Source organism: Cuculus canorus, chromosome 2 (assembly GCF_017976375.1).
Source record: "Cuculus canorus isolate bCucCan1 chromosome 2, bCucCan1.pri, whole genome shotgun sequence".
Lineage (NCBI taxonomy): Eukaryota > Metazoa > Chordata > Aves > Cuculiformes > Cuculidae > Cuculus > Cuculus canorus.
Window position 1 is genome coordinate 155,942,871 of NC_071402.1, and position 20,800 is coordinate 155,963,670.

Here is a 20,800-nt window from a genome sequence, read left to right on the forward strand (position 1 = left end):
GGTCTGTACCTTACACCTTGAGGAGGGAGAAATACTAAACAGAGATGTGGAAAACCCACTTCTTGCATTTTTATATACAAAAGAAAGAAGAGGGCATCATCCCAATTCAAAAAAATATAACATTCCTTTGCAGGTCACCTTTAACTGAGTTCTCTGGTATATCAGTTACCATAAGATTAATCCGTAGGGGCGGGTTATGAAGCCTGCATTCTATTTATTGCCCAAGTTTGCAGCTTACAGAAAATGTTTCATAGCACAGGCACAGTGGCAAAAACAGTATAACAGCCGATGGTCAACTCCATTTGGTGAGTATACAGTAGCAGCAATTAAAAGAAAAAAGTACTCCAAACAGCTCAATACAGATCCAGCTTACCCAGATGGGTTTTTTTCTTAAGAAAAGAATCTTAAACTAATAAATAGATCTCCTCCCTATTCCCCCAAGATAATGATTTTCCAAAAAATGAGAGGCATGGCAGTTGTGCGCAAGCAGAGACGATAGAACTTTATCTGTCTAGAATAAAAGGTGCTTTAGATCTATTAACCACCTTGTTTTCTCAAGTCCATCATTCCCTAATATTCAAACAACTGCAGATATGTTCAAAACTGTGCCCAAAATCATATCAGTGAAACAACCACATAATTAGCCCAAATCATCCCTCCCATGCTTACACCTTCTGAGCATGACAAAATGTAATACAAGTCAATGTCATTGTGGAGACAGGAACCCAGCATCTTTGTTTCAAACTTTTTCCTTTGTTATATATTACAGTGCTCTATAAATTTTTTTTTTTCCTTTTTCCTTTTAAAGCATTTAGACAATACAAGACTAAAAGATGTCTGGAAATACGTCTTATACAAAAATGAATTTTTATCTTAAAATAACATTCAAAAAGGCACTTCATTCTGTAAGAAAAAAATCAGAGTCAGGTCAACTGCTCTAAGCAGGGGGGTAAAATTGTCTGCATAGTGGGAGGGGAAGAAAGGGAGAGAAATTCAACTGCTGAAATACAAGCTTCTTTTTTGGCATGTTTTAAGAAAAGCTGATCCAGTAAAAGATGTCCATTTATGAAATTCATTAAAAGAGTCCCATTTAAAATAGCTTCTTTATTTTTTTTTTCCTTTAAAAAAGTAGTCTGAACACGTGACCTTAGGAGTCAGGCTTCTGAAGGCTTAATAGCATCACTCATGATTGTCCTTTGTGTCCAATGTAACAGGAAGATCAAGAGTAGCACTTCTGACAGGGGTGACCTCCCCAAAGCTTACATTTGAAAGAGCTGAAAAAGATGGAGACAGCCTCTGGCAACTGCAATCGAGTAGCAGAAGTCAGTCAAAGTTAAGGGCTACCTGTTGCAGAGTTTATGAAGCATACTGTAAACTTCTTCCTCTTTGCTTAGTCCTTCAAAGAAAGGAATAAGATCTAGCAGCTCTGTGTCTGTCATGTCATCAAACCAGGACTGCACAGGCACCTGAAACAAAGCAACCAACAAAGAGTAAGATGAGTTCATGATGTGAAGAATGCGGGTTTTGCCTATGTAGGTATCCTGTAATACTCATTGCTGTCATGGTAAGGAAAATTGTGAATCCAGAGGAGGCCACAAATATTATCCAAGGGCTGGAGCACCTCCCCTGTGAAGACAGGCTGAGAGAGTTGTGCTTGTTCAGCCTAGAAAGGAGAAGGCTCTGGGGAGATCTTGTAGCAGCCGTCCAGTACTTCAAGGGGGCCTCCAGGAAAGCTGGGGAGGGGTTCTTTACTAGGGAGTACAGGGATAGAATGAGGGGAGACAGCTTTAAGCTGGAAGAGCAGAGGTTTAGATTAGATATTAGGAAGAAATTTTTTATTGTGAGTATGGTGAGGCACTGGCACAGGTTTCCCAGAGAGGTCAAGGATGCCCCATCCCTGGAGGTGTTCAAGAGCACATGGATGGGGCTCTGGGCAACCTGATCAAGTGGAAGGTGTCCCTGCCCATGGCAGAGGCGTTGGAACTGGATGATCTTTAAGGTCCAGTCCAGTCCAAACCACTCTATGATTCTATGAACAGCATTCAAGTGGAGCACCAGGTTCAAGTTCACGTTTTCTAGTACGCAACATCAACCCCAAATCCAACTGTAGGACAGCTGACACTCAGCTGACCTTCTCCCACCTGTCAAGGTAACCTACATGACCCAACACCTGACCACTTAATTTGCTCTGCCTCCTTGATATTCAGAATAGACTGGAAAGAAGATACAGGTTATGAAGCTGTGCTGACACTTCATTTACTGGCAAGCCTTTTTTTCCCCTCTAAGTATTACTGTTGTGAGTCACTAAACGGAGGCATGCAGCAACAACCCCTCCTGGCGTGAGGTTGCAGAGGAAATATTTAAACAGTGAGTACAGAGCCAATCTCTGATTAAAATATAAGATCTTAAGAGCAGGTTCAGAAAATAATGCATTTAACAACACTTCTTAAACATGTGGGCTGGATTTGGAGAAGGTAGTACACTGAGGTCTTTCAAAGACTATCTTGGATCTTGTTACAAGCTCTGGTTTCTGCAGAGACTCGAATATCAGTTAGCTAGCACCACTTTTCTATACATGATTAAACCATTCTGACAAGGCCCTTAATTTCATCTCCCAAATTTCTACAGCTCATTATTTTCTTGGCACTGAATTCTGAGATACCAAGTGATGATCTGGATCAGGTTTTTAATTTTAATCATGAACATAAATTAGAGCTACAGCTCCTGGTTATTATAAATAGCAACTTTAAACCACGTGTGGCACCAACCAGAAAAATGTTTTCACCCAATCACTTAAGGCATCAGTCTTAAAATCTGAATTTAAAAGCTGACTGCTGCAAGATAAATAGCTGAACTTAAAAAAACCACTATTCCGGTGAGGGAGTACCATACAAAACAGTGTTCCTGATAAAAATTTCCTACATTAATTTTAACGGTTCATGAAAAAGGCAGCCGAAAAACATCAAAGAAAACATTGCACAGCCTGGTCATTTAAAAGTCAGCAGACCTAAGGGGAGTTCCAGCTTGCTATCCTGGCAGCTACAAACCAGATGTAAGCATCTGTACTGATGGCAGCAATGGATGGAGCAAGCGCCAGACCATTCCATCATAGCGTCTGGAGCTGATACGAAACACACAGTGAAAAAGTGCATTGCTCCTAATTATTCTCCCTTGAAGTACTGCCGCCTGCCTTTTATCCTTATTCCTAAACCTCGATGAACTCGTTGACTAACATTTCTAATTATGAAGCGAGTTATAACCAAAATACTTGAAGAAGCCTAACAACACAACAAGATCTTGATTTTTTCCTTCCACTTAGCTACAAACATAGAACTCAGACAGCAACCAGTAAAGCATTAATTATCTTGTATAATAAATATTTTCATTCACACAACGAAAAAAGATGGGAGTACTAAGAGCAGTTCAAGTAAACCATTCTGTCTGTAATCACCACTCCAAAGAACAAAAACTACGCTGGAGGGCAGCTTTGCTTTTTAGAGCTAGGTTAGTTATTCAGGTTCTACACCACTTGGCATTTCTCAGAACTGATGGACTTCATGCCAAAAGCTAAACCTGAAAGCAGATGAACAGTCACGACTGACACGCTGTCAAGATCAGTTTGCTCTAGTCGTTCACCATTCGGCAGCGAATACCAGAACCTACCTGCAGTCTAAGAAAATACAGAAACTAAGACAAGTGATCATTCTGAAAGGCTATTTTCTGAATCAGAAAGTACAGGGACACAGTTATGCTTGAGTACTTCGAATATTAAGAATACTTACTGCATTTTCAGGATGGAAGATGTAAGATGCAGGAGAATTATCCACTATAATAACTTTACTCAGCTCACGTCCCAGCCGACTCAGATCCTTCACATAATTTCCTCGGTGGAAAACACAGGATTCTCTAAATAGCCTTGCCCTGAACACACCCCAGCGATCCAGTAAGTCGGCTACTGGGTCTGCATACTTAAAAATAGAAGTCAGAAACATGAAGTTAGCAACGTGCAGATAAGGCTGATTCACAGAACTGTACAAAACTGAACACAAAATCATTTCAGATAAAATACCCTTTCTTCATTTTCTCCCCGCTCCTTGTTAATTAACTTACATGCCTGGAAACCTGAAGTGATTAAGGGAGAGATAACACAAAAGTAGGACGGTTATCTTTCTACAGAAGGCTAACTTGCACTCTAACGTTTGCAGTGATTTATTGATTATGTTTTATTGTTAGGGCCAACTTACAGTTACCCTCGGAGTTACCTAGAAGTTGATGGATCCAGAGATCTCACCTAACATTCCCATAAAACCAGCCAATGCTAACAGAAAATCCATAAGAAGCCATTTCCACAGACAAATTATTTCCATGTGCCTCTGAAGATAAACTGCAATGAACATATCCGAGCTTGCTGTTAGCTTTTTCAAATGATGCCCTTGGAGTGACTGGGTCAGTAAGAAATGTAAGATTACCAAATTGTATAACTGGGCCATAAAGATCAAACAAAGATATTACTAGGAAAAATACCCATGTACAATACTGGGAAATTCTCATTTATATATAAGATGATACTTTAAGTAAGGCACAGCTTCCAATCCAACAAACTGTCCAAGGAAAAGTATCCAAATAAACCAGAAGATGAAATAACCATGTAGTTGAAATAAGCAGTTGTAACTTATTTTTGCAGGACAGGAGTTACAGTTTTCCTCTACTTTAAACTGAGAAACAAAGCCAATGTTGAAATAAATTATCATGACTATGAAAACTGCTGGACAACTAACTGCAGTATGAAATTGCTCCAATATTTAGGATTTTCACAATGTGACTGAACAGAACATGGTAAAGGGAGTGCAGGGAAGAGTCCTCTGATAAAGCAGATTAAATGGGGTCCTGTCCCACCACCTCTACATTAGGGTGGAGTAAAAATTTACTACGCTAGAGTATTATTTAGAAATAAAGAATATAATTGTACAAACAAGACACCACAAATGCAAGACACTGAAAGAAGTGAAGAACTTAAGATGTCTACTACTGTAATGTCTACCACAAAACTACCCACAAGGTTCTACTGCTACTGGAGACCAGAGGGCACAAAATATTCCTGTTGATGCTTCGAGCTTTACCGAATGTTTAATTTTCAAACTCCAGATTGCAATTGCATCTCGACAGAACAAAAATGTGTTCCCAATTTTCAAATGCAGTAAATTTCTGAATCACTGTTAATCACGTAGAAAGTGTTAAGTACAGTGTATTTTATTTCATGCCCAGCTTTAATATACTGCTTTACTGACACGCTATTTGTTCTAATTTCTCACTATAACCATGGTAACTTGTAAGCCTTTCATATTGGCATTATGAGCAATGCATGGAGGCTACATTATGAGACAAGCCCATATGTGATGGTGTTACCATGGAAACACTTACCCACACACTAGCAGACAAAGTACACACTGTCAGACAAAGAAGCAGAAAAGAAGGGGAAAAATTAAGATAGTACCATCTGTGGAAATAATTATCCATAGAAAACCCAACCAAAAATCCACTGACCAACACCGTAAAGGCTAACGAGATGAAGAGAGGAACAAACCTTGGCTAGACTGGCTGTGAAGAGTACACATTCAAAGAGCTCTCCCATCCTCTGAAGAAACTCATCCACATGTGGTCGTTTCAATACATAAACCTGGAATGATAATGATTGTTCAGGTCAAATAGCGATCAAGGCAAAATGAAAGGGAAAAAAAAAAAAAAATCAAACCCAAACCACTGCTGTAATCCTAACAACTTGAAGAAACAAAAGTTAACATGGAAGCAGTTCAAATGAAATGCTGAAAGAAAAAAAAAAGAAGTATGCAAGGTAAAAGAAGGCATCCAATAATGAGAAATTTGAATGCAGGGGCTGCCAAGACCCATGCTGATTATGCAATTGGAAATACTCTGCATCATCTGGAGTGATGCTTCTTGAAAAATCTCATTAAAGGCAAAGGGAGACAGCAGGGCTTCTCAAGAAGTAAGGATTCGGATCTCTCCAACTGAAATAAGGTGCTGGTGACTTCAGTCCTGAAGAGCTTTACAGAAGGAATAAATCTGATGAAACCACTATGATGACAAGAATTGCACAAGATGGAACTATTTTCTTCCTGTGGCCAATTCTTTAAATTTTTGAATTCCAGGCGCTCAGTACTGTATCTCACCATGGATGGTCATCTGCCACCCGTCTCTGCAGAGAGGGTTCACCAGACATCCTCACAGCCCCATGAAGAATGTCTAGCAAATACCACTTGCAAAATTCGGTGGCAAAGTCTACACAGTCTTCTGCTGTGACCTTACCATACAGATGGTAAAAATCTCAGCACTTTTCTCCCCTTGAGCAGCTTGGTTTCAGCAACGCTATCTTGCCCTTTTGCACTGACAACCACAAAGGCAAGCTTGGCTGCCTACTGTCAACAACCTGATTAATAGATACTACACCCTCCTTGCCTCGCTTTTCAGAGCAAGGAAGATTATTTGCGTTCAACAGAAAATACCAAGATAGCTGCTGCTCAGAAAGCTTCCAAATAGTTCACAATACACTGGGAAGCTGAAAAGGGGAGTCTGCTTGAGAAATATTTTTCTATCTTGTTTGCACTTAGATTAAAAGTTGGAGAGAAAACACTGGCAGCATTTTATCTTCTTCATTTGGCAAATAAACCTTAATACTGGAAGTTTCAAGTGGAGACGTCTGGCTTAGAACTGAATTCAGGAAAAACTGCAAGGCAGATGCAATTTCAGGAATTTCTTTCTTTGATAGGTAGAACTAGGTTAATGGTATGTATTTTACTAGAGTCATATTAATAAAGAGGTAAAAAATATAAGGCACCCAGAGAAAAAGCCTGAAGGAGAAAAACACGGAAATGCCAGCTTGAAGACTGTAACAATTAAAGCCTTCTTAAGCAAAGAAAAAAGAAAGTTGCGTAATTGGGACTTGAAATCGAAAACCTAAATCTGAAAGCAAAGTTTTATTAAAAGCACATATGATGGAGCTGCACCTTAATGACCACAGCAGAAACATTAATTACTTTTCCACCTTACTTAATTCAAAGCACGAAGACATGATCTACTTTTAAGTTATTTCTATGAAGTTTGATGAAACTGTATCTGGCCCCTCAAATTCAAGTAATACATCTGAACTTTGATAAAGTTAACAATTTAAAATCCAGACTTATTTCTAATTTTTTTTTTTAAACAACCACAGCAGTACTTAACCAATTCATTAAATAAATGTGACATTTAGGAATTGAAGACAGTTAACCGATGCACTTCAACACCACTCTCTTTCCAGATAACTGCAGCAAAGCCTCCTGTATTTCACTAGGCATAAACCAAGTAATTTCCTCTCCTAGAACAATGCAATTAATTTTTCAATTAAATCTTACTACACAAAGTTGTTCTGTAGTATTTCCTTTACAAACTGCACTTCCAAATTATTAAAGACAAGAGTAGAAAGACAGCTGCAGTCCCTCTGCATTCGTGTACCCAGAGAGATGATGTCCAAGAGAAACTGGCAGTACGCCAGTTACTCCTTAAGTCTACAGTACATAAGAAGTTCTTACTTCTTTAGCCTTAAATTATATCCCTATACTTATTTTGTAGGCACAAAAGGGACACCCTAAAGTCTTAAAGTAATTCTTGGATAATCTAGTATTAGTTTCCCTTTTAAAACCTGTTTTAAGTCACAGCAAGTCTCCTCCTCACTCTCCATCCCTATCTATGCCTGTGTTGGTGAAGTTATGTCCACTTGGAATGTAATTACAAACTCCAAGCCAAGGATATGAACTTTGCTGCTTGCAACATAACCCACCTCCTCCATAAAGAGAACAGACAGTAGATCAACCCAGCAGCTACAAAACAAGAACTCCTTAACCACAGGCTTGAGGACAGGAGTGGGTTTATAAAAGCAAGTACCTGCCATACGCACTCTTTTGTCATTCTGTAGGTCTCCTAATACTTCAACTGGTCTGTCTTAGCCACAAGTGCACAGTATCTTAAGCTGTACTGTTTCCCTTCTGCAGTTTAGATCTCTTGATCCACCACTCAGCACCCTCAGCCTCCTCTACTTGAGTTTCTCTTGCTGTTACGCCTTAACTTCTACCCGCTGGGCTCTGGCCAACACATTTCCTCATGTTAAATACCTTATTATTTACAAATGTTATCTCTTAGGATGAGGTCTCACCATATTTTTGCCTTAATTCGCTGCCTCTCTGAAAAGCCCCACCTCCTTCACCACTGTCCTACCTTTTTCTTACATAACACTGTTTTGGTTTTTTTTTTCCCAGAACAATGCATCTTAATTCTCTGTATGGTTATTCCGCTTGGAAGTTTGTTTTGAGAAGTCCTACTTCAGTCCTAAAAGCAACTGCAAGTATCCTGGTATCCCGGGCTACAAAATCTCTTTGGTTTACTCCACATAAAAAGCTTTCTTCAGCTGACAGTGCAGCTCTTTTCTCCTCTTCCTCCTCATTTGGAATTTTTTTCCCCTTTTACTTTGTTAGTGGCTGGACTTGCATCTCAATGCCGCATGATTATTTGTGGCTTGGCTTTTTCCCCCTGTGCCTGATGGCTTCAGTTTAAGTCTCCAGACTAACTGGCTCCTGGCATTTTTCTGAAATTTCTATACCGTCTTTAGGGCTCTAAAAACCCCTCCAGTTTTTCTGTACTGTATGCTCACTGATTTCTTCCTTATCACAGCAAGAATTTAGAGGAATACAGTGGTTTTTTTAAGATTTAAAATGAACCCTACTCTTAAAATGTTAAGGCACAAATCAGCCACTAGGCATGTTTCTACAGGAGCCTATATTTACAGCTGCTAATGGCAGAACACAAGTAATTATCTTTAATTGTTTTCATGCATTTGGTATTTCCACGTACATTTTCTATACCTCAAAGCAGTCTTAACCTAAGAAGACTCAGTATTTGTAAACCCAAAGAGAAACCCAGCTCAATTTTAATCAATTAAACAGGACACAGAATTGCCTTTCAAAACCAGCTTTACAATAACAAAAACTTCAAGTAACAACAAAGAAAACCACCCATGACAACTCAAGCTCCTGCGTTCGGTGGGCTGGGTGCATCTTCTTAACAGTGAGCAGAAAACTACATGCATCCTTGAGCCTCGTCTTTCTGGTTCACGCAGTTGTAGCTGCCTCCCAGTGCAAGTAACCAAGAATAGGCCAGCTAGAATGGAAACAGCCTATCCTGGATTACTTGAACCAGGCCACAGCCTTCCGCAAGAAAGTCAATGAATATTGTCCATTATAGAAAGGAAGTTCATTATTTGAACAGTGTTTTCTCCCACCAATAAAAAAACATTTTATACATTACATTTAAAGTTTACATGCCAAACATTTCTTTAGCTTTCAACAACTAAAAACAAGCAATTGTCAATTGAATTAAAAAAAAAAAAAACAACCAACAAAACCTCAATGCTTAAGACCTACTTGACCTAGTTTTACTCACTTAACAAATTAAATTCAGGAATGAAATTCCACCAAGTAACACCAAATCAAACTCTTCCTGGCTGCCCTTTTTGACACCACCACCGCCAAGGCAAAAAGGCATTCCAAATCAATTTGGATAGAAGACACAGGATCACCATATCCTAAAAACCTTAACTCTCTGGAGATTAAAGCTATATTTAATGCAGGGTATCTAATCTGGGTGTTGTGACTGCTCTGCACTTGTTAAGTGGGAAGCAGGCGCTGCAAGAGTAGACGTGTTTTTGCAGAAGTTAGGTCAAGGACACCAAACAGGTTCAACATCTTTTTCTCCAGCCACTACTTTCATCCTCAACACACTTCCTCTAAAGCGCACTCTTGATTGCCACACATTTCACTGCACTTCTCCCAGTTTCTCACTTACAGACTGGTAAAGCAGGGAACCAGCTCTGATTTCCTTTTATTCAGAGAACCAGAGAGAAATAAGAATTGGCCAGAAGAGTGTCAGCTTGCATTAGAACTGTCCTTTTGTATCTCTGCCATCGTTCCCAACTCGAAGTGTGGGATTCATCTCCTGTAACGTTAGCTGCCCTAGACAGGCACAGTCTCTGCAGGCATCTAAAGACCCATAACAAAAGGGAAGAGAGGTACCTCCACACATGAGTTATTTCCTTGTAAAACAAAATTACAAACCCTTTCTAAAGACAAGGTAAATCAAGCTAGAGAAAGAAAGATGGGAGATGGACAATGGCTGCTTAGAAAAGCTATTTTTTCATATAGGGAAGCTGGTTTACACCAGCACCCTTTAAGATGTTGATATGAACTGTCTTCCCTATAGAAGAACAGGAGTCTCTATGACCTCTGGATTATAAATGATATACGTGAAAATAAATTCCCTAGACTAAAGACAGCCTTTTTTGAATACCACTGCTGCACAATAAAAAATTACACACAAACTAAACTCGTTCGGTAAGTCAGTCTCAAAACTCTTTCAAGCGTACAGTGACTAAATTTGCCATAGCTTGTATTTTTGGTGTATGAGATCTGAAGAATCTCATGTAATTTCCAATTTCATTCTGACTGGACACCTTTGAGACGCTGTTCTCTATTTGTTTTCTGTGGGGTTCTGCCTAAGGCGGAGTTCAAGAACAATAATATTCTGTCAGACAATCTCCTGCCTGATAAGATACCGGGCTTACTGGTAAAGCAGGTAGGGATACGGACTACAGGCAGCATAGTTCCACAATGTTTGGCCTATCCTGTGGTATTTTAAATAGGTGGAAGTATTGCTGCCTACAGGAAAGCTGGGGAGTGGCTCTTTATCAAGGAGTGCAGGGAGAGAACAAGGGAGAACAGTTTTAAGCTGGAAGAGGCGACATTTAAATCAGATATGAGGAAGAATTTTTTTTCTATGAGGATGGTGAGGCACTGGAAGGGGTTGCGCAGAAGTCATGGATGCCCTCTCCCTGGAGGTGTTCAAGGCCAGGCTAGATGAGGCTTCGAGGAACCTAATCAAGTAGAAGGTGTCCCTGCCCATGGCACAGCAGTTGGAACTGGATGATCTCTAAGGTCCCTTCCAACCCAAACCATTCCATGATCCTATAATTTCCCAATGCCAATGATTAATCTTTGAGTACAGAAACTGCTTAAGCAAATGGGCAAGCACTACACAGATGAAAAGTTCTGACAGATAACAAATATTGTTGATATTGATTCGGTTTATGCTTTAAGTGAATAAAAAAATTACAGGTCTGAAGTGGGATCTGGTTGTCAAAGCTCTACAGCCTGTGCTAACACACATCAGAGCAAGCCAGAAGACCTGGCTTTCCCCTTCAGATAATCACAGTCAAAAAAACCCCAACTATTGTGTGATAGAATCATAGAATGGTTTGGGTTGAAAGGGACCTTAAAGATCATCCAGTTCCAACCCCTCTGCAGAGGTGATAACAAACACAGAATTCAAAACCTTACCTATTCTGTGTGCCATATGAATTACCTTTACTTCAAGAATCACAAATTCCTTACATTTAACTTCATTTGTACCACCCAGAGGCAATTTTTACTTATTTTAGAAAGGAAGAACGTGAAATACAAAGGGACTAAGCAATTTCCTTGAAAATTATGCAGGAAGTCTCCAGCAAAGCACAGGCAGAGACTTAACTTCTCCTGACCTTCTCTGTCAAGAGCATCCTTCCTCTTGTTGATGTTCAGGGTATGGACAAACCCAGTCCTCTTGACTAGTTGGGTTTATTTTTTTTCCCCTGTGTGCAGTCATGTTGAGCGCCTAATGGCATTATGTTTGGTGATGAATCTGAAAGTTTGCAAAGGGGACTAGAAAAGCAACAACCTTTTGAAGTGCTTGACTGTAAAGCCCAAATAGACTTTTATTGGGTTCTGTTTCAAAAGGTAAATATACAATCTTGACAAGCTCAGTGATCACAACCCTAAGCCATTCAAAACTGTTAGGCAATCTGTTTTATTCCCTTTCAAAAGCATTCTAGAAAGCTTTAGGAGAGAAAATGTCTGTGTTACAGCACCCAACACAATTAAAGTCTGCTTCAAATAAGGACAGGCAATATCACAATATAAATCTCCCAAAACATAACTGATGTGTTTTAAACATTGAGCTCTGCTGAACATCGCAGGTTTAACATATCAAATTTCTACGCAAAACAGGCATAACAGAGAAACTGTCAAAAATTGAACATTTTAAAACGTATTTCAGTCTACTGGTATATTTAGTAATTATTTTAAGAGTGACAATTACATGGATAGTTTTTGTAACAGGAAATCGAAACTATGGACCAATTTCATGATCTATGAATTGTTCCAAGATGAAAATATGAATCTATTTATCCGAGTAAAAATAAACCATATAAAAGACAACATTTCAAAAAGTATATTATTTAAAATCTCCATTAAACTACATCCAGGGGAGGTTCACAACTCAATAGCTGCATTAGCTTTAACCCACAACAACCAGCAAAAGATGTTTCAAACAATTTGCAGGCTTCATAGATCAGAAAGGCTCAACTTCACATGAACCAGTAAAACCCGTCTCTAGCCAGAACTTCAATGTCTGTCTGAAGAGGAAAATTCACAGCATTGTAATTTATTTCATTTAACATTTTCAGAAAGGACTACTGATTAAAGACACCAAGTCAGGATACAACAAGGAGACTGATTTTCAAATTATGGGTGTTTTGCACTTACTGAAAACCATTTCACTGTGTCATAATAGAAGTTCTTAAAGAAAAAGACATAAAAATTACTCTCCTTGCAATTTTGTCCAGCCCTTTTAGAGATGCTGAAGTGTCTCATAAGTCTTATCACAGGAACTAAAATTACTTACAGAAGAAGAAGGGGACAGAACCTGAACTTAGATTGCCACAAAACCTGAAGAAATATCTGTTCTTCATTAATAATTGTATAAAGCTTTGTTCATATTAACTACCAAAAGGCATTAAAAGCCAACCTATGTCCTATTTGTCTGTGGAGGGAATCAGAAATACAGTATTCAAGTAGTTTTTTCTGGGCTTAAATCCACCCTTAGATCCTTCTGAAAACGTTTTAGACTTGATGCAGAGTATTGAAGTCCTGAAAGAAATACTATGGAGAACAGAAAAAGTTAAAATTGAGACTTAGCAGTCAGAAACCACACACCCGATCAAACCAGGAGACCTGTCTGGATGACACATTCCAGAGTACATCACTTTTTATTTTGCAAAAGGAGAAGTTATTGAACGCAAAGCAGCACATGGATCCAGATAACACTCTGGGACATCAAAGAGAGATCCATTCGGAGAACAACACTAAAAGAACAATGGTGCTTACCTGATGTATGGTTCCATCAATTTCAACAGGAACGATGAAATCAGCATTGCTAATTGGCTAGAAAGAATAACAAATAAATAAATCAACATAGAAAGTAAGATCATTAGAAGGAACTTTTCAGAGGCATAAAAGAAAAGACTATTATTTCATAGAAGCATAGAATGATTTGGATTGGAAGAGACCTTAAAGATCACTCAAGTACCAACAACCCTGCATGGGCAGGGACACCTCCCTCTGGATCAGGTTCCTCAAAGCCTCATCCAACCTGGCCTTTAACAACTCCAGGGATGAGGCTTCCACAACTTCTTTAGGCAATGTGTTCCAGTGCCTCATCAGCCTCAAAGGAAAAAAAAAATCTTCCTAATATCTCAACTAAATCTCCCTTTTTTCAGCTCAAACCCATTCCCCCTCGTCCTGTTCCTGCATTTCATGACAAAGAGCCCCTCCCCAGCTTTCCTGGAGGCCCCCTTTAAGTACTGGAAGGCTGCTAGAAAGCCTCCGTAGCCTTCTCTAGGCTAAACAAGCCCAACTCTCTCAGCATGTCCTTGTATGGGAGGTGCTTCAGCCCTCTGATGATCTTCGTGGCCTCCTCTAAACTCACTCCAACAGATCCATGTCCTTCTCAGGAACAAGTTAATAAGCATTACTGATTACACAAACCCACTCTGCATATCCACCCTTTACACACACGTCAGAAGCCTTACATAGCTATATTCACCAGATACTGCGTTTCCCTCCTCCCTCCTCTTTTCAAGCTCTGTACAATGTAATATGCTTTATTGCTTGAATAACCGCTACTAGCAGGATAAGGATCTACTTGGATAACTCTTTCATCAAGTCTGTGTAGAGGATGACAAAGAGATTCAGCTATGAGCTTCACATATTGTGCTCTGGGTCATAAATTAGTAATTAATTAAAATTAAAAACAGTGGTAGAAGTAATACCTATAAGTTCCGTTCGAATCGGGAGTTACATCAAGCTGCAATGAGACTTAAGTTGCAGAGTTAAATGATCCTCAAGATGCGATACCTCAAGAACATGCTAGAACAATCATATTAATCATGTAAAACTGTATTTAAATTCAAAAGAGAAGGGCAGGCACACTCTGTCCAAGTCCTTGAATCCATTTTTTCCAGGCTGTTGAATGCAGCTTATTTCTTAAGACTTACTGTCAAAAACTGCTCCTCAAGGAAAATTACTTTGGAAAGCAGAGAAGTGTCCTTGTAGGCAGTTTCAGAGTACACAGTCTAATCTTGGCTAGAGAGCAGCGGTAGCCGCAGAACACACTGCTAACTGTTTACTAGCTCGAATGGACATCAAACTTGGCAGAATCCTTGGTATGGTTCATGCATTACGTCCGTGATAAAAAAAGTCATGTAAACATGCCTGGCTGAAGTTTGTAACTCACTCCATGATCTGCAGCTTTGAGATGGTGGAGAGAGAGCTGCCAAATACCATTTTAACGGGATTGGTTAACAGAAAATATGCTTCATGGATAACAGCCTAAAAGGAAGGCAGGGAGTAGTCTGGCTGGTAACTGGTATGGCATTACTGAGCTAAGGCTGCAAAACATCTTCACTCCGCTCTATCAGACCTGTACAGACTGTCCCACCTGGTTTTCTGGATCAGCCAATGGACTGATCTCAAGCACCATGACAGAGGTGCCCCTGAAGAGTCTGCAAGACCAGAAACCAGTCTTCAGATCCTCCTGGAGGGTGGTGAGAAGGTGCCAAGCATGCAAAGAAGCAGTCAAGGTAAAGAGACTGAGAAGCAGCTCACAAACTCTGCTGAGAAGCAGAGCCTATACGCGTGCTCTGGGAAAAATGGTAGGAAAAGAGAATCCTGCAGTATTAACTGAATAGCATCAATTGGATCCCATTCCCTGGGAAAAATGAGATTATAATTCCACTGTCAAATAACCTTCCTACAAGGACAGCAAACCAACCATAATAATTTATACAAAGGGCAACACCGTCTCTGGGTAAGTGAAGTAATAGGGAAGGTGGTTTGATCTAACGCCTGCAGAAGATTTAGAGGCGTTGTGTCAGAGGGCAAATGAGAAACTACACTGAATCTACTCATCCTGACCAACCAGTATGGGCAACCAAACGTCCAGAGCAACGATGCTGGAAAACTTCATCCTGTTGATGACCACTGTGTTAGTACGATCTAAAGAATTCCTCAAATACCTGCAGATACAATCTAGATTTAGGCTTTTTTCAGCTGACATCAAGCAATTTCCAAGACATACCCCCCTTTCTGCTTCTCAAAGAGAGGGAGAGGGGAGGCTCTTATCTGTTACTTGCAGGAAGCCCCTCAGATAGAGAAGATACTCCACAGCATCTCTAATAGGCACAGAACAGGGACATGAAAACATTTTGAAGCTTCACCTTAAAAGAAGCCCAAATGAACTGTCAGTAAGACTCAGCCACCGGAGTTTTCAAGTGGGTGCCAGCTCCCTGCCTACTTTGAAGAGGCTTGCATGCACTTGAAGAATTTATATATGCATGACTCCCTTAAGCAAGATAAACCTTCTGTAGCAGCAGAAAAAGAATAGGTCACTGCAAGTTGCAAAGGTTTTGAAGCCCACTGATAAAAATACAACTATTACTGAACTTTCTTAACAGGAGTAACTGCAACCAGATGTACAGAGAAAACCACATTCTAACAAATGAAACTCACCCTTAGACTTTGTAAGGCTCCTCAAATTACTCTTTACATTTTTGTTTCCCTCATTTATACTTCAGATGCTACATAGCTTTCTTGTAGGCACAAGAGATAAGGATATTTTCAATATTTTTCTATTGAAAATCTTTACTTCAGTTAGAACTGTTTCAAAGCTTTAAATCTTTTAGAACTGTTTTATAGTGAGTTTTGAATGAGTACATTCCAGACTTGTATGTGGTTTAATTCATTTCATACAAACCCATGTTTACATGTCCTTGATTTAATAATTTATGATTTTTGCTTCTATTATTGTTTTATGATGGGAATGATAACTATGTCTATCTACTCCTTTTTTACTCTTGCCAAAGCACCCCTCAACTTTATTCCTTTAACATGCACTTAACATGAAAGACTAGTACCTCCTTAAAGCTTCACAAATATGCAGGGGCATAAAAAGAGAAGAATTACCCTCCTTCAGATGTTGCTGCTTTCATAAAAAAGCACTTTAAATACCCTGCCTCTCTGGTTGTGTTAAAAAAAAATTATCTGCATTTGAAATATGAAGCCTATTTCATAACAGAATTATGAATTCTAAAACATCATGTGTTTTAAATAAACCCTTTTGTACTAAAAATCACAAATTTATGTATGCTTTTTCAGCTTTTATGTGGGGATGAGCCTGCGTAAAGCAGACATGTTTTAGTGGAAAAAAAATACAGCTAAAAGAAACTGCAAAAGTAACTTAATTATTCAGGCAGAGCAGTGTGCACATAGAATCACAGAATCTTTAAGGTTGGAAAGGACCTCTCAGCTCATCCAGTGCAACTGTCAGCCCAACGCCACTGTGCCTGCTAAACCATGTCAAAAGGTGCTATGTCTACACGTTTTTGAACACCTCCAGGGATGGAGACTCCATATAGAGTTGTTAACCCCCCTGGTCTTCTGGAAATCCACTAGTTTTGATGATCAAAACAGCCTTCCTTCAGCTGAAGCATCTCCCTTTATGAAACAAAATCCAAACGCCACCACTGGACACTGCCAGGCACTAAACAATCAAAGCCATTTCCTCCAACACTTTGTTTTTTCTTACCTACTGCCATCACAGGGCTTCACTTTAATGCCATCACAGCTCTAAGACTAATACTGCAGAATTCCTGTAATACTGCAGAAATTCCAACATTTGTCTAACACCATTTACTTCACAGAAAACAGGACCAGTTTTTCTTTCTAACCCAAAACATTATTCAGTGCTCAAGACAAAGCAAAATTACCTTTTGATTTTTCTTAAATATATCATTTAAATACCCATTAAATAAAATTTGAATAAATAGGATGATTAAAATGAGCCCACTAAGTAAGGACTCTGCAATAAAAGCAAACCTCAATTCTACAAGAAAGGATTTACTCCATGTCAACCATTACACATGTACTTCTTTAAAACAGTTAAAAAGAATTAATAACCACCTAAACTGAATCACATTTTGTTTCAAGAATCGGAAAAATCACAGCACAGTCACCCACAGCATTCAGAAAACAAACTTTTACTTTTACGTTTCAGGTAAAGCCAAGCCTAATAGTTCATAATTTTTATGTAAATTTAGACTGTTAAACACAGCTTTCCCTTCCTACTTTTGACTCTCATTTAATTAGGAAGGCACAGTCCTTCCCTTCCCAATCCAGCTGTGTTTTGCATCTCCCTGAAAAATTCTCAAATGCAAGTTCCATCTGGGTACAGAAGACAAGGATCTGGCACTGAGGTTAAGAGGTTCCTGCAGGCTACCACAAATTCGTTTCTATCATCAGGCACAATAAAGACAGAGAAGAATCGTAGTTTCAGTTTAAAGCACAGGAATATTTGCTCTGCTATCTCCATATAAGGTCTTCTTTAAGTCAACAAAGGTAGTCACAATTCTAACCACAACATGAATAATGGTTTGCATATTTAAATACTGGCAACTCAATACTGCAGGATTGAAACGCTGAGTTTATGCTACCAGTGAAAAATGGAGTGCAACCCAAACTAGAAGACTATGAAGTTGATGGCAATTCTAGCTTGCTGCTAGCAAGGAAACATTGATTCTTAAAAATTCACCAATATCGAAACATAAAACTAGCAGATAGTTTATCATGTCTGACATTTGCTTATCAGAAATACAACCAGCACTCTGAGCCAATTTAGGTTCTTTATATTTCTGAGTTCTCCTATTCTAACTTTAGCCTTACTTAAACAGTAGAAAAATACCTCTATTTCCACAGGCTAAATTCTGATGGGTTACAAAAGTTGCTTCTACAAGATGACTGACTCATCATATTCACCATTTATTGTGAAAGCTGAATACTCATAAATACTTACCGTGACCAGGACAGCAGCCTGACATGGAAAGCAATCTGCTCTGGCAACAGAGCCCAGCGAACACCAGTGCCCCAAACCTACTGTTTCAAGGTACACCTACATAGCATGAAGCTAGGCTGAATTTCCATTCTCCTAAACTAACCAGGGCAACATTTAAACATCAAAAACAAACCCCTATTTTCAGAGCAACAAGTTTTGTAGCTGGTCCTTGCTGGAACCGCTGATATTGGTCCTTGTTGGAACAGCTACCACTTAAAGCCATAAAGTCAGTGACCTTGTCTCAGTCGACGGTGACTTTCTCAGAACCAAAAAAAATAGCAATGTCTGCACTACTCCCCTTAGAGCTAAATTAGGATTAATACTCATATGAACAATAATGAAGACTACCAGGCATCCTAGAAGAGCCTGTAAGACCGGTTAACATGCTAAGAGGCTTCGCAGTCCCTACAAGATTCACTGATAGATTCAAGCTGCAAGCAATTGCTTTTGTATCTACTTACCTTAAATGAACTGTGCACTAAAGTTTCATCTAAATCGATGACCACACACTTCTTCCCATAGTCTGATGCTGTCAGTTCTGGCAGGAGGTATTTAGCTGGTGGCTACAAACAAAAAGAAAAGAGGAAAGCAACAAGAAAAAGTAAAACCTCCATTGAAAGGGCACTCTTCTGCCAACATTACTATTCTAGTAGAGTCGTTACTGGGAACTGAAACACGTGACTCGAAGTTGAATGTTTCTGTGGGCTCATTGTAAGAACACGTATGGAAATTAATGGCTCATGCAGTACCCATACAGACTTTATTTATTTTGTAAATAAAGTTGTTTAGAATGATCTCCAAAGCACTGGAGATGGAAATGGTAAAACAGCAACATTGGCTAAAAAAAGGGTAGAGAAAAATAGGACATTTCATACAATAATATCTTTTAGGTGGCCTTCTTCCTAATGCCTCGGTTTTGGTTGCAGTTGTTATCCTGCTCACAGTCAACATCATTTCCAGCCTGATGGATGTTTATATGGATCATTATTTCTGTTTGCTATGAAAGATGCTAAAGCAGAGAAACCAGTCCTGAAGGAAGACAGCATTCCTAATTTTACCTTGCAGGACACTGCCTCCACTCTCATTTTTACCACTTGTTAGGGTGCTGACCATGAGCTTTCATGTGGATTATATTCCCAATGAAGGTACTAAAATTGCAGTAAAGAAAGTCCTCCTAAACCAGGTTCTTCTACAGAACACTGCCCTTACTAAAAAATAGTACCAAATACGTGAATTGACAATTATTCTGAAAGCAAAGCAGACAGTCAAATAGTTTTCTGATCACTAACATCTTAGTCTGCAACACAGTGATGTTATTTTAGACTTTGATACTGGATGCTTCCCAAAAATATCAGAAAGGGGAGAGAACGCTTCCATTTGGAGCTGAATCGCTGTAGCGAATCGCTTAAAAGAGGGATTTTTGATGATTGAAAAGGATTAGCTTTATAGAACAGTATCACTAGGGAGAAGCTCAAGACTGAGAGGAAATCAAATTAATTAAGAATTGGATACAGAACTCTGACTTCATTCTTTTGTTATCTTTTTATCTGTTCAAATAATATTGCTCTGGCAAGGATGTAGCTATCATGGTTTTGTTCTTTTCAATAGCCTTTTGTAGAGGTGCTTGCAGAGACCTGAGGCCACCCCTTTGCAGACAGCGGGGGACAAACAGATGAGCTGACACCTCAGAACACCTCTTGCAGTAGGTACAGATTCTTCATTAAACACATCTTAAGTTCAGAGATGCCAGCCAATGACACCTAATAAGTTCTTGTTGAAACGAAGTAACTAATCAATAAGGTCCTGGACTTACAGAAAAGTGTCTTTAGCCAAAGTCTAAGTTATTGGGGGATTTTTAGGAGTGCTTACTGAAAATCATTTAGTTCCTTACAATTAACATCAACAACAGTTTCTTCAGCTGCCAGAATGGAAGCTGCCTTGCTCACAAGCCACCTCCTTTATTTTCTCTTGGCACATATCTAACAATGGCCTTCAAGGAAAGCCAGCTGCTGGTTAATGCCTCTAGTGTGTGTCCATCACAGTAACCAAACCAGGTCAAACTTCTCATAGGACACTCTTTTCAGATTATCTAGAGTCCCATTACTTCTACAACTGTCTGAGCTCTACCTTTGCTTGTTTGCAAGCAGGACCCGATCTAAAGAATTTAAGTTTCTCACCCCTGTTTCAAAATGTAAAAGGTATTTATTTAGGAACCCTTCCTCAATGCTTCCTAGTAAGAAGGATCCAGACTTGCAACCTAAATAGACTAAATACCTATTGAAAGATAAATAAAACACCTTTAAAGACAATAATCTTCAGAAGCCATGTTCTGATACTTATTTTTTTTGCCCTTAAAGAAGAGAAAAAGGTTGGAATATCTCAAGAAACTTTAACTTTTTTTTTTTCACAGAATAGTTCAGTTCCTTTTTGTACTCTTACA

At 39.1% G+C, this 20,800-nt stretch overlaps 1 protein-coding gene across 6 annotated transcripts in view; it reads right to left on the reverse strand.

Moving 5' to 3' along the window:
- Positions 1-330: 330 nt before the first annotated feature.
- Positions 331-20,800, reverse strand: part of CTDSPL (CTD small phosphatase like) — a 90,123-nt gene continuing 69,653 nt past the window's right edge. For all 6 annotated transcript variants that reach the window (XM_009558283.2, XM_009558278.2, XM_009558281.2 and 3 more), the window contains 5 exons: positions 18,822-18,923; positions 13,302-13,358; positions 5,585-5,677; positions 3,783-3,968; positions 331-1,466 (listed from right to left, as the gene is read on the reverse strand). In XM_009558283.2, the coding sequence (XP_009556578.1) occupies positions 1,341-1,466; positions 3,783-3,968; positions 5,585-5,677; positions 13,302-13,358; positions 18,822-18,923 (564 nt within the window). In that variant the 3' untranslated portion in view covers positions 331-1,340. The remainder of the gene's footprint in view (positions 1,467-3,782; positions 3,969-5,584; positions 5,678-13,301; positions 13,359-18,821; positions 18,924-20,800) is intronic.